This window comes from Atheta coriaria, unplaced genomic scaffold (assembly GCF_025399875.1).
Source record: "Atheta coriaria isolate IRGN ID8LTWV9N9 unplaced genomic scaffold, Caltech_Dcor_3.1 hic_scaffold_9_pilon, whole genome shotgun sequence".
NCBI lineage: Eukaryota > Metazoa > Arthropoda > Insecta > Coleoptera > Staphylinidae > Dalotia > Dalotia coriaria.
In genome coordinates, this window is record NW_027045451.1 from 5,074,495 (window position 1) to 5,088,710 (window position 14,216).

At 36.3% G+C, this 14,216-nt stretch overlaps 1 protein-coding gene across 1 annotated transcript; it reads left to right on the top strand.

The window, feature by feature from the left end:
- Positions 1-1,501: 1,501 nt before the first annotated feature.
- LOC135798450 (centrosomal and chromosomal factor-like) lies at positions 1,502-6,223 on the top strand. The gene has a single exon (XM_065311300.1). The coding sequence runs from the start codon at positions 1,868-1,870 to the stop codon at positions 2,786-2,788; it is 921 nt and encodes a 306-aa protein (XP_065167372.1). The 5' UTR covers positions 1,502-1,867; the 3' UTR covers positions 2,789-6,223.
- Positions 6,224-14,216: the final 7,993 nt, after the last annotated feature.

A 14,216-nucleotide genomic window follows, 5' to 3' on the forward strand; every position in this document is an offset into this window, starting at 1 on the left:
ATGTGAATTGCACGTCGAGAAATAACGAAATAATGTTTCTGGAAACGCTTTCAAAAGATGAATGCGTTAATAAATCAATATATTTTTCACGTTCAAGGTGCGCCCAGCTAGAAAGAGACCCTCAAAATACTAAAAACAGGTCAAATTCGGATTTCGTAGCATGTCGAATCAGTTTCACCCCCTAAATTTCTCAAAACTCAATTTTTGCACATTTTAAATTTAATTTAATCAAATATTACGCCTGTCATGTTTAAAACACAAAAATAGTTTCCCTATTCATCATGCGCGGCTTCCTAGGCGCTCGCCTATTGCGCTGAATGCGAATTCATTAAAAATGTAAATTAAGCGGCGTCGCGGGGCGGACGGACAACAAGGCTTTTCCATTAATCACGCGCGCCCGCTCGCTTTTTGTCGTCGTCGTCGTCGTCGTCCGCAATCGAATCGCCTTTATTGCTTTTTAATAATAATAACGCGACGCGCCATCGCCGGAGCGGAGCAGCGCGCAATTAATGCACGCTCGCCGACCACGTAAATTACACCTCGGCCCCGCAGCGCCTCGAAAGTGTTTATTCATCGCTTTGATAAATACATAATCATCGAGACGCTTTTTTACACAAAAATATCAATATAATGGGAACACGGACATCGCATGGTCACAAGTCATAACAACTAACAACCAAAACAACTAATTGATTTTTTTTTGTTATTAAAACCGAAAAAAATTAAATTATTTTTATTTTAAGGGCAAAAAAGTGCAGATTTTAAAATTTAATTAACATGCAAATATTATTTATATTTAATCTCTAGACGATATTGGTTTTGCTTCGTAATCATCGATTAGTAATTAGCGACTGTAATGAAACGGATAATTAGCGGTTGCCGCACGATTGCGCAATGCGATTTCGCGGTACTCGGTACTGTTTATGCAATTTGTCGACGCTGCGGCCATTTTGCCATCGCGCAGCACGAAAAACACAAAACAAAACAAAACAACAACAAATTACGCCGTGTGCGCTTCCGATAATTATCCGTCAGCAGTCAGCGAGAACAACGAATATATCAAACAAACAAACGACCAACGTGAATTGTTGCTCTGAAATTGGAATCGGCATTGAATGCTAAATTGGAAAATTGTCTAATTCGCCGGATAGCCTCGCGCGCTACCAGGCAAAAGTAGATTCGATAGAAATAAATCTTGGAAATGGTTGGCGCGTTGGCATTGTGTGCGTTAAGTATGAAATTTAAGGCGATTATAATCCGAGTCCTAGTTCCAAGCGCGTTTCCAGTTCAATTAGGTTGTTTTGTTGCGTCGCTTCGCTTTTGTTTGTTTGTCGAGCGCGCGCGCGGAGCCGCTTTTGTCCTCGTGCGTGAGCGCCTGCGAGTGTGTGTGCGAGCGCGCGGAATGCCGGCCCGTAATAGTTCAAGGAAACAATAATAGTATCCGCGCGCGTCATCCGGACTCGGATGCGTAATGGCAAACTTTACGAGACAGTCAGCGCGGCAGTCAGTCATCGGTCGGCTGGTGCCGGCCGTCGGTAGTCACCGTTCAGACGCTCTCGCAGACGGTCAGGCCATTACGTGGAAGCAGCGCCGAACGCACCCCCACCAGTCTACCGCGCCCGGCGTAGATACACGAACACCGCACGAGCGCCGTCCCCCTCTCTTCAGGGTCTCACACGACGGCCGAGTTTGCCGAGGGTCAGTCCAGTCGAGGACCGACATTCGGTCGAGTCGTATCCGTGCTGTTGTATCTGATAGGATTTTTTAAAAAGACTTTCAAATAAACATAAAAAGATTCAACGCGTTCGTGCCCCGGCAGTGTGTTGAAGCAGTGTTCAAGTGATATATACCAAGGATTATATAAAACATGGCGACGTGTTACACATCGTACGACCTCTCGGCACACACACCCCTGGCGACGCCGGCCAGCATCGGGTCCATCGGGACCTGCGGGCGATCACAGGCCAGCAGCGGAGGTGCTGTCCAAAGCCAACAGAAAGACTACTCACGACCACTGCATGTCGACTGCAGCGTGGAGTACGAGCTGCCGAATCAAGCCAAACCACCCGCAGGAGTACGGAATGAACCGCTGCTGATGATCCATCCGTGCTACTTCCGGAAGATCGAAAGCCAACGGCGCAGTCCCTTCGTCAACAACCTCCCGACGCGGACATCCCAACACACACAACACACCCAACCGCATCAGCCACACCAAACGACGGCCGCCGCACCGACGTCCATCTCCACATCGGCGACAACCGCCTCCAAGCGGCGCGCCGCTCGCGGCCAACAACTACCCCAGCAGGTGCCACAGCAAGCAGCGCAATACCCTGTCCAGTATGCGCAGCATCAGCTGTGGGATCCAATGCCGCATCTGGTGCCGAACATCGCCGCCACCTCAACACCGGTGGGTGCCTATTGCGCCAACACCAACAACATGGTCACCACCGGACACTCGCATTCCAAGCGGCAGGCCGATACGAATGCCATGCTCGCCAACATCAACGTCAACCTCAATGTGCTGGGAGCGAATTGCGGCTCCTATGCGAACACCTCCGATGTGCTGGCGCATTGCTGGACGGAGCCGGATCGTTCACCCGACCGCCCCGAACATCTGACCGCCGGTAACGCTGGTAGTGGCGGCGGCGGCGGCGGCGGTAAACATATTCTCACCGGCAAGTACAGACAGTACCTGCGGGCGCATCGACTGCATCCGTACGTCGCGTCGGCCATCCCGCTCGCCTCCACCTTCCCGCAGCTCCACCAGCAGGTGTGCTACAATGTGTGATCGTTAATCTGGATGTGATAGAAATCCTGCGGGAGACTTGTACATACGATTTCATATAGTACTATCGCATGTGAGATCTGGTTAAACAGAAGAAGAAAAAAGTATAAAAATAACTAGGGGGTATCTGATAGAGACCGACTGTAAATTATGAATATTTGTGATAATAGTGTGTATAAAATGTGATTACGCGTTGTGGGGATGGGTGCGCGCGCGTGCGCGCCGCCTCCCGGGCGTGGTGGTAGTGATCAGAGGAGAGAGAGCTGCGCGCCGCATCCCTCTTCTCTCGTCGACGCTGTCTGCGCGCGCCGCCCGCCGCCCAGCTGTGTGTGGTGTGACCGAACCGTCGCCAGAGGATTATGTATAGCTGCTTTTTTTTTCCTGTTATTCCTGTTACGACCGAAAAACACGACGCCATTTTATGGATTATCATCAGTTTTCAACACAACAAACCAAGATATAATACCGGAGACTACTTCAGAGCGCAGCAGCCAAAACAAGCAGGATGCTGGAATAATGCATCACTAGCCCCCTCACTTGGATTGTTTTTTCATTTTTTGGATTACATATTATACGTTTGTGTGCGACCGATGAGAGATAGAAAAGAAGACGACATATTCGACGAAGCTTTAATAATACCCAAGTGCTGATAACGATGCGAATTTCCTGCGCTCGCCGTGTGTGCGACCGAGCACCCCGTTCATGTCGCGATATCGCCAAAAATTTCAAAACTATTAAGATATACACTCACGAAACAAGAAATAATTATTATAATGCAGATACACGTGTAGCTAGAGCAGCAGATTATTTAGATGATTGTGTACTGAGTAGGTTTACGAGATATGCAAACAAATCCCGCATTGTCTTTCGAAAGAATTAACCTCAAAATGGATCCGTCAAAACGGTGTAGTACCAACATAACCAAAAAAACTATGTTTGAATATCATTTGTTATTTTGAATTATTGGCAAAGCAAAGAAATAAGTAACAATTCGTACTGAATCTGGATGAATAAAAGCGCATAATTCCACCACGAAGTTTATAGTTTTCATTCGAAACATTTATTACTAACATACAACACACATGACTCATCAAAATTATACGTAGACCTGTTTTTTTAGTTTTCGCGTTAGGTTTTATTGATAATTCAAAAACTCAACAGGATACAAAGTTAATTTTAACAGAAAATGATTCTGTATTAAATTCTACATCTAATCATCAAACATTTATCAAATTACTTTGAAATTAATAAGAATTACACACAATTTTGTCAATATTTCTGTCAAAAATGATTTTTACTTGAAAAGTTTTTGTTTAAAATATAAAATTGTTTTGTGCGCATGATTAGATGTGGAATTGAATGCAAAATGTAAAAAAATTCAAATTGTAACTCGTTGCGTTCTTGAATAATCAATTGCCAGTAGTGAAATTTGGTTTATATGTGTTTCAGACCGTTTGACAACACTTATATGACCGTTTATTGCGATTGTGTTTTTGCGTTGTTTTCCTTTTGCATTTAGAACGTCAGGCGTCGATGTCGTTAGAGCCGGGGCCCGATCGAGAAAGAAGTAATTACGAGCCGAGCGCCACCCACACGCGCGACACAGCACACACAACGGGTAATTTATTATTCAAAGTGGGTGTACGAGTACCGAGCACACCACGCTGTACGCAGCCGGCGAGTCGGGGCCGACGTGAATTAACGAGCGTGTCTTCGGCGATTCGTTTTCGTGTATTTCACGACGACCGTTTTTTCCGACTTTTTTCACGTTTCGACGTTTTCAATGGAGATTTGATTACAAGTTATGCGTTTCCACTCCAAGCGTGCGTCGGAATTAAGTGGATTCATTAAAATATGACGTGACTGAGGCGTTTTTCTGAATTAAACTCAAATAATAACTACTTACTGCGAAAATAAAATTTCTGCATGCTCACCGTTAGCATTTTTAAAACTTATTTTGAGGTTAGAGTTGTAGTGGTGGCGCGTTGCATTTAACACCGCGTTAGTCAAATTACACGAACATCAACGATGACACACGAAGTAAAAGGAAACAAAAACTGACAGCACATACAAAAAATTTGAAGTGAAATTCATGTTTAGGACAATAAAACACTTGATATTCTCATATTTTGTAGCTGAAACGCGTTGAATTCATAAATTCGTTTGTGTTTACGATGTTTTCGCACCGCACAGCGCTTTGACGGATTCTCGCGAACGCTTTAATTAGCCTTTTCAGCCTTGTATCATTAACCGTTTAATCACGACGATGCCATACGTTTATACAATAATAAATGAATCTCTGCCGCCTGCGAGAAATAAATATTAATCGAACAACCAACAACAACATCAAATGAGACGAGAGCGAGCAGCGAGTTGAGCGAAACAAATGAATCAATGCCGTAACTGTAATCTCCCTATAGGATTATAACGAAGCAACAATAACTCAGAAAGATGTAAAGAAGTGAAAGAATGCTGAATGCAACTTCAAAGCGAACACACACTAATAAGCTAAGAAATCAATCTTCCATAGAGATATGTACTAACTTGTATATGTTCGAATAATGACTGTAATAATTAATAATAATGTGCGCTAATGTGAATATTGTACACACAAAACACATACACTACACACACACGAAGAAAACAAAACATGTGCGAAATTTGTCGATAAGGAAATCAGTTCAGAAATGTGCGCAAAGTGGAAACGGAAGGCGAATTTAGATTAAATTTGAGCATACGGGTCGTATTATTAATACTAATGCACGTTTTAAGTTTGATTCGAAATCGAAATTATTTAGGAATAAGTTACGGCTACAAAGTGAACGGAAACTGACTTCCTTTTAAGGTTAAACACACAAAAAACATTAAAAAAGTAGCTACAAATAGCTAGACCAAAGAGCAGTAAGTTTAATTTATCTGCGTAATGCAAGAAAATAACAAAACACAGTGTGTAAATATTGTACATTTCCATTTTCTATTCTATTTCTACTTCTATTAACGCAACGCAGGCAACCAACATTACACACATTTGACACATGCGTTCGATTAGAGTTTGATTTTCGCGATCGCGACCGAAACACACCGATTTGATGAATGCGTACTATTGAGTGTCTAGATGAGAAAGTAGGGTTATGTGAGGAGAGGCATGTGTAAACACTGACCGAGATGATGAAAAACAAAACCACAAAAAAATTCTATATTAAAACAAACTATATATTGAACATATATATAATGTACAGCTAGTCATAGTATGAATACGCTTATTATATGAATTAATTACGGATCTACATCATGTATTATATTGATCAAGACGATGATGCAGATTTCGACGATGACGATGATGATGATGATGATGGTGGAGCAACTGATAAAACTGAAAAACTGAACTTGAAAATTGAAAAAAATAAAAACGTGTTACTGTTTTTTCTATATATCAAACGTGTTTTATTTACATTACTAGTTTTTAACATTTTCAGAATTTAACCTCAAAAATTCACTTTTTCCGCTTCGCGTTTGTGGCGCGAAACAAATTGTTTTTTAATTAAACAGTGACGCAACGGACGACGTCGCGACTCGAGTGTGACTGTGAGTGTGGAATTATTTTAATGACGAAATTGTTGTACTTGTGAGATTGTGATTGAAGTGATTAAAGTGCGATTACCGGAGTTAAACGGTTTCGTTTTCGTGTTTGTGAGAATAGCAAAGAGTCAAGAGTCAAAATTTAATTTTTTTTTCGGTTCTTTGTTTTGTTTGCTATTATGATAATGGCAGGCAATCACAGTGAAAGTCGTATGCAAATTGGCGTGACATTACCGAATGCCAATATAAATAATTACGAGTGACAACGTAAATCATTATTGCCGAACGTTTCACAAACTTTGATGAGCTGTAACTACCGTTATTGCCGGTTGATTGTTATTGAGTAAAAGGTAAATCATTTTTGAATTATTTCATTTTAATTTAGAATAATGTTTATGGAAATATTTTATTGTAGTTTATTAATTTCGAAGTGTATTGTGTTTATTTTTGTTACGAAAATTGTTTTTAGTTTAAAAGTGAATAATAATTTATTCCGATGTGTAAATTTTATGAAACTTTGATGAAATATTAGTCAATTAATCAAGTTTTGATTGGTTTTTAATTGGTTTTTGAAACATAGTTACTTTCGCTGCAAATTTAATTGATTTTTTTTTTCGTTTTTAGAACATTTTTCGTTTTTAAAATTTAAAACGTTGTAATTTATTGTGGAATCGTTGAATAACTATCAAATTTTGTAACAGTATTCTTTGATTATTTAACTTTTAATTTGTAAAAAGAAAAATCGAATTTTTTGATTACATTTTGAGTAATTTAGGTTCAAAGTAATTACGTCAATAATTTTTCCCAAAACCCACTACAACTTTAATTGACGATAAAAGTTTACTCAATGATTCAAATACAATCAAATTTGGTATAAATAATATATAATTAACTATCTTTTGATTGACGTCAAATTGGTTTTTGTATCTTATTAACTTTGTCCGCAAATTGACGTCAAAGTTATAAAAAAAATATTTCAAAAAATCAAAATGTTGGTAATTACTTATTAGTTAGAAAGCTTTATAATTAATATATTTACCAAACCACAGCAACCAAAATTAAACAAAAGGAACTTTTGTTATCCATCTTTGGATTGGTGCAAGATTCGTCTCATTGTTTTGATTATTTCCTTCGCAGTTTGAATTTAAACTTCACGAAAATTACAGGAACCTGTGTTTCTACTTCTTCATTACTCTTAATAGGAATTTTGTTATTTTTGCTCGTTTTTCTGTGTTTTACAAAACTGCAGCGTCTAAAATAAAAATAATTGAACCTATATTATCAATTTTTCGATTGGTGCAAGATTTATCTCTTTGTCTTAATTATTTCCTTCACAATTTGAATTTAAACTTCACGAAAATTACAGGAACCTGTATTTTTGTATTTTTATTTCTTCATTACTTTTATTAGTTATTCCTCTTGTTTTCGCTCGTTTTTTCCGTGTATTTACTTTGTTTTTTATTTTGTAAAGTCCGTAATGGCGTAATATCGTAGTCACTTAACTCTGGCTGGCTCTGGCGACTTCATCCAGCATCGGTTTCGTTCGCCTTCGCGTTCTCGTGCATTAATCATGCTTATCGGTCGACTTCGTGCTCTGCGTACGTTTTCTTCTTTCTCTCTTTACCTCCCTGCTACTTTGTGTTTACATTCGCGCACGAAATTCGTTCCTCTTCTAACACTACTCCAGCTTGGATATTTCGTGCCTTGTTTGACGACGCGTTCGTTTTCAGTCGTCCTTTGTCTTTCGCCTCGCCATGCGTTCATTTATCAACGTCCAATCTGGTCGTTTCTCAAAAATTAATTAATCGCTACCGTTTCCGAATACTGTGCCACAACCGCAGCTCAAATCGTACAAAGGTATGTAATAATTTAATTAACCGCACACAATGTCGTCGTACGTTCGCACATTTGCGTTCGGTCATTGTTTCCGACCGAAATCCGCTTGTGTTTTGTTTCATCATTTATGGCGTGTTGGCTGTACTCGGTAACTACCTACACAGGCCATCGTTAAGTGAAACATTTTGTGGAAACGTTTGAGTATTGCTCTAGTTTCAACTAAATTCAGTGGTATTTATTATTTTTGAGCATAAATTCATATTATTATTGTTTTTATTTTAAAAGTCTAATAACTATAGATATAATTATTGGATGACTAGGAAAATTTGTTCATTTATTGTTTAATTATTCAACTTTTATCTGGTAAAAACAAAACTTGTTTTTGTTGTTTATTTTTGGCATAAATTAATTATTTGTAACACGTATTCAGTAATTTTTATTAAAATTTATGAGAATAATTTCATTTTATTTTAAAAGTATAATAACTGTTGATATGAATGTTGGATGATTATCAAAACTTGGTAATTTATTGTTTAATTGTTCAACTTTTATCTGGTGAAAACAGAAATGGTTTATCTTGTATACTTTTCTTTTAAACTAATTGTTTATAAGCTCGAATTCTGAGATTTTCGTTTTTTAGAAAATTATTTCATATTATTTTAAAAGTGTAATAACTATTGATATAAACAATGGACATTTATTAAAACTTGGTAATTTATTTTTAATTATTCAACTTTTATCTGCCACAAACAAAAATTGTTTATCTTATTTACTTTTTGCATAAATTAATTTTTTGTAAAGTCGTGTCGAGTGATATTCATTTTTTCGAGAATAATTTCATATTATTTTAAAAGTGTAATAACAATTGATAAAAAGATTGGAAAATTATCAAAACTTGGTAATTTACTCTTTAATTATTCAACTTTTATCTGCCATAAACAAAAATTGTCTATCTTGTTTACTTTTTACATAAATTAATTTTTTGTAAAGTCATATCGTGTGATATTAATTTTTTCGAGAATAATTCCACATTTTTTAAAAGTGTAATAACTATTGTTATAAATATTGAACAGCTATCAAAACTTGGTAATTTATTCTTTAATTATTCAACTTTTATCTGCCGCAAACAAAAATTGTTTATCTTGTTTACTTTGCGTATAAATTAATTTTTTACAAACTCATAACATAATTTTAGTCATAATAACATCATACATTAAACCGTCAATAAACTTTGAGTCATTTATTCAACTTTGATGAAATATGATGAAAAACATCTTTAATTATCCACGTTTTTATTACTTTTTAATTTGTTATTGTATCTTGTTCGGTTTTCACACAAACTTGTTTTTAAACCAACAAAAACGACTTTTGGGCATAAATTATTTCAAAATGAAAATTCAGAAGATAAATCTTTAAATACCGAAATATAAGTCGAGATAAACAAAAATATTCTATTTATAACTGAATGGCGTTAATTACAAATTCCGTTTTGCGTTTTGTTTTATCATTTTTATCGCATTCCGCTTGTTTTCGGCGCGAGCGCGTGCTGTTATTACGTTGAGTAAGGTTTAATAAGCGATAAATTTCGCGGAGAACGTCGCGAACGTCGTTCGTTCGCATTGCAAAACATAATTAAGCGTTAAAGCGGTAAAAAAACCACGCCGGAATAAACAACACAACCACGCAACCAACGTTCAAGTATGGCTCACTTATAATTCGGTTTTTTAACGTCATGCGACATATTTTAAACATGACAATGACGCACATGCTGAATTACAACCAAACTCATCAGAAGACACGTTGTTTACGTGTTGCTATGACCACCCGCGGTTGTATAAAAGTCGATTTTATTTGTCAATCAATAATAAATCAACAAACCGATGTACTGCGCTCGCCTAATGCGCGCGTAAATATTGACGATTGACAAACGCGTTTGGAGTTCTGCTCCGAAATTATTATTAATGTTTAATTGCGGCGATTAGAAAGCTGCGTATTTGCTTTCGCCGCAAACAAATGTGATTTTTATCGAGCTGGAGCGCGTTTTATCAATGAAGGCGACGTTTTTACGAGCGCGCCGACGACGCTCTCCCGAAATCGGGGCGCCGCCGTCGTGATAAACGCCAGACGCGCGGACATGTCACACATAGATAACAAACATGGCAGCCGCGCGCACAACGTGACCCGGTTATATTTATACTGGCGTTAACTAATCGCCATTTTTCTCGAGTGTAACTCAACAAACAAAACAACGTTTTGAAATTCCCACTCAGTTTTATTATTTTTTTTGTAAATTAAAATTCAAAACGTTGTAATTTACGCTAGAAGCGTTATATAAGCATAGAACTTTGTAGAATGATTCCTTGATTATCTAATTTTTAATTGGTAAAAACAAAAATTGTCTAGTTTAATTATACTTTGAGTAATTTAGCTCCAAAGGTAATTATGTCAATATTTTTTTCTGAAAAACCACTGCAACTTTAATTGACGATAAAAATTTGATCAATGAATCAAATACAATGAAATTTTACATAAATAATATATAATTAACTATCTTTTGATTGACGTCAAATTGGTTATTGTATCTTGTTAACTTTGTTCGCAAATTGACGTCAAAATTTAAAAAGCTTTTTTTTCAAAAAATATCAAAATGTTGGTAATTACTTATTAGTTAGAAAGCTCCGTAATTAATGTTTTTAGAAAACTGGAGCGACCAAAATTTGACAAGAGGAGCTCTTTTTATCTATCTTTCGATTAGTGCAAGACTCATTTCATTATCTTAATTATTTTCTTCGCAATTTGAGTTTAAACTTCACGAAATTACAGAAATCTGTGTTTTAACTTCTTCATTACTTTTATTATTATTTTTTTTTGTTTTTGTTCAGTTTTTCTTTGTTTTTATTAAACTACAGAGACCAAAATTTGACAAAAGGAACTTTTATTGTCCATCTTTTGATTAGTGCAAGGTTTATTCCATTATCTTAATTATATCCTTCACAATTCAAATTTAAACTTCACGAAAATTACAGAAATCTTTATTTTTATTTCTACCTTACTTTTATTAATTATTTCTCTTGTTTTCGCTCGTTTTCCTTTGTTTTTACCAAACTTGAGCAACAAAAATAAGACAAAATAAACCAATATTATCTACTGTTCGATTGGTACAAGATTCATTTCATTATCTTAATTATTTTCTTCGTAATTAGAATTTTAACTTCAAAAATCACATAAACCTGTATTTTTACTTCTTTACTCATTACTTTTATTACTTATTTTTCTCATATAACTCAACAAACAAAACAAGTTTTAAAATTTCCACTCGGTTTTCTTCTTTCTACTTTTTTATATAAAAAAAACAATATGATCTAACCTACAAACGACGCGTTATCTAACCTCACTCTGCCACGTAAAGTGTAACAATATGTATTGTCTGTCCCAACAATTAATATTCCATTGTGTACGTAGACATACTCGTAGTTGTGTTAATAAATAATTAATTTTGTTTCTAGGACGGACGTAAAGCGCTCGGCTCTTTGTTTGAAGTTTGTACTCGAGGAAAATTATTTGTTCGTTAATTAAACACGAGCGCGATTCCATCGATTCGATCGCCGATTGTCTAATCTCGACTGCGTAATTAAGTCACTAACGAGCGCTTTATTGCCTGTCACAACGTCTTTGATTATTAAAATAATTAATTTCCGCCAAACAGAGTTTTATTTCGCGTTTGCTGTGTGACACTGAAGTTCGTTTTACGATTGCAATTGCAATGTTTGAATGTCTTTATTGTCGTTGCTCGGGTGCGGTGCGCTAATGGATTTTATTGCTTTCGTATGTGCGCTCATACTCTCTGTCCATCGGCGGTTATTATTACTTCGCCCACGTTGAGCGGCGCGGCGCGCCTAACCTAAAACTTCGCCGATTACGTCAATTTGCTTTTACTCAGGCGCATAGTTCGTGTTTGCCGCGATGTCTGACGATAAACATTTATCGATTGCGAATCCGCTTTGATGTTTATCTTGACGAAATCAATTAAGGCGAGTTTAATTGAGGGCGCGCGATTTTAATTAAATCTTGAAAAAAAAAACATATAATTTTTTTCGTTAATTAAACTTTTAAGAAGTGCTTTTCTTTTGTGTAATTAAACATTCACGAATGAATTGCTAATTATTACAATTAATTATCTTTTTTTTTGTTTTTGAAGTTTTTTCTTTCTTTTTGGTGGAATTTTTGATTTTGATTAACTCCTGACGGATTTGAGGTTTTTATTTTAAATCACGTCCAAGTTTTCAAACTCAGAGACGAGGGTAGGAGCTCTGGGGAGTTTAAATCCCCTGCACTGCCATTATAATTTTTTTCGCCGAGTTGCCAAACAGTAAACACATGAACTCGACTTTTGTTGCTGAAGGGTGGAGCAGAGGGCGAAAATGTCGATTCATTATCGTTAGCACCACTGGCGCGGAACCTGAAATAACACCAACAGTTTTCGGTATAATGGTACATTTTGTAATTATACACAACGGAAAATAATTTTTGGTTATATATGGCGTGCTAGTGAAGAGTAACGGTCTAAAAACTATTTAATCGGGACACGCGGTAGTAAAACTTTAATAATTCATTAACTATTAGTGTTATTGTAATGATTTTTTTAAATAATGATTTTGTATTAAATTCTACATATATTCGTGAAAGAATTTTGGAAAAATATTAAATAGCTAAAAAGTTATTGACAAAATAAACTTGATTTCTTAAAAATTTTGATTAATTTATTAAAATTTAATTTTCAAGTAGTTATTTTAATGTTTTATCAATAAATTATACATAGGTAGAGGAGGATTTTAATGAAGAACTTAATTTTTAATTAAGTATTGTTTTATCATTTATAGTTTTTGTTTAAACAATTAAAAACTCACAAAAAGCAAAATTTCCTTAATTCTCGACCATTGCCCCTCGTTTAAAAGAAAAATTTGCTCGGTTGTTTGAAAATGTATTATTGCGCTGTAATTGTAATGTTTTGTGCTCGAAATTGTGCTCGAGGCACCCCCGTAACTCTTAATCTTTAACAACAGCGGGTGTTCGTTCGCCACTGCTGGAAGGCAATAAAATAAAACGGGGCCGAACACATTCACACAGAAAACACGTACAAGTTAATGCGATTCTTGCTGTTCGGAGGCCTTAAGAAGAAAGAAAGCAAATGAAAGCAGCCCTTAAAAATCCGCCCCAAAACGCGCACAGAAAGCACAAAACAAAAGAAAATAAATTCGGATATTAACAACACACAATTTTTATTTTTCTACGAGAAAGAAAGAAAAAAAGAAAAATTCATGCTCGAAAAGAATTTCTCTAAACGATTATATTTATATCACGATTGTGTGACTCCCGCGAGAATTCCAGCTCGCCGCTCGTCGTTGGTAGGTAATAAACCGATAAAAAAAAACTAAACAAATAAAACGGCTATGATTACCTACGCAGCGTTCGGCGTTCGGAATGAACGGAGGAACGAACGAGAAAGATAATAAAAGCGCTATTTATGTGGCTACTTAATACAACATTTAATTAAGGAGGAAGCGGCCCGCCGACCAACTCGACGCGCGTCACAAAAAATAAAAACGAGACGTGCGCGCACCGAACACGAATCAAAGAAAATACATGAAAGAGAAAATAAAAATATAAATAAACGCAGGCCAAAAATAGGTATTATAGAAAAATTTATAAATTACTATTGCCACGAATCTAATCAACAAGTTGTTTATATATTTGTCATGGCAACCAATTTGTTTATATGTTGAATGAGAAAGAATAAACGAGATATAATAAAAACGTAAAGCAGCATCAAAACTAATTAAAACGTTTCGAGTGGCTTTTATTTTTTTTACTGCGCGCATTTTATTGCATATTTTACGTTTATGCCCATCGCGAGAATGCCCGAATCATGTTTATATTTATTGCCTACATTATAGTCGATTTGTTATCTAACGGAGGTTATAAACGGTTCAAATAGCAAGAAAAAAACGTTAAAAAA

Coding starts and splice junctions, on each gene's coding strand:
- LOC135798450 (XM_065311300.1), top strand. CDS start 1,868: ATGGCGACGTGTTACACATCGTACGACCTCTCGGCACACACACCCCTG.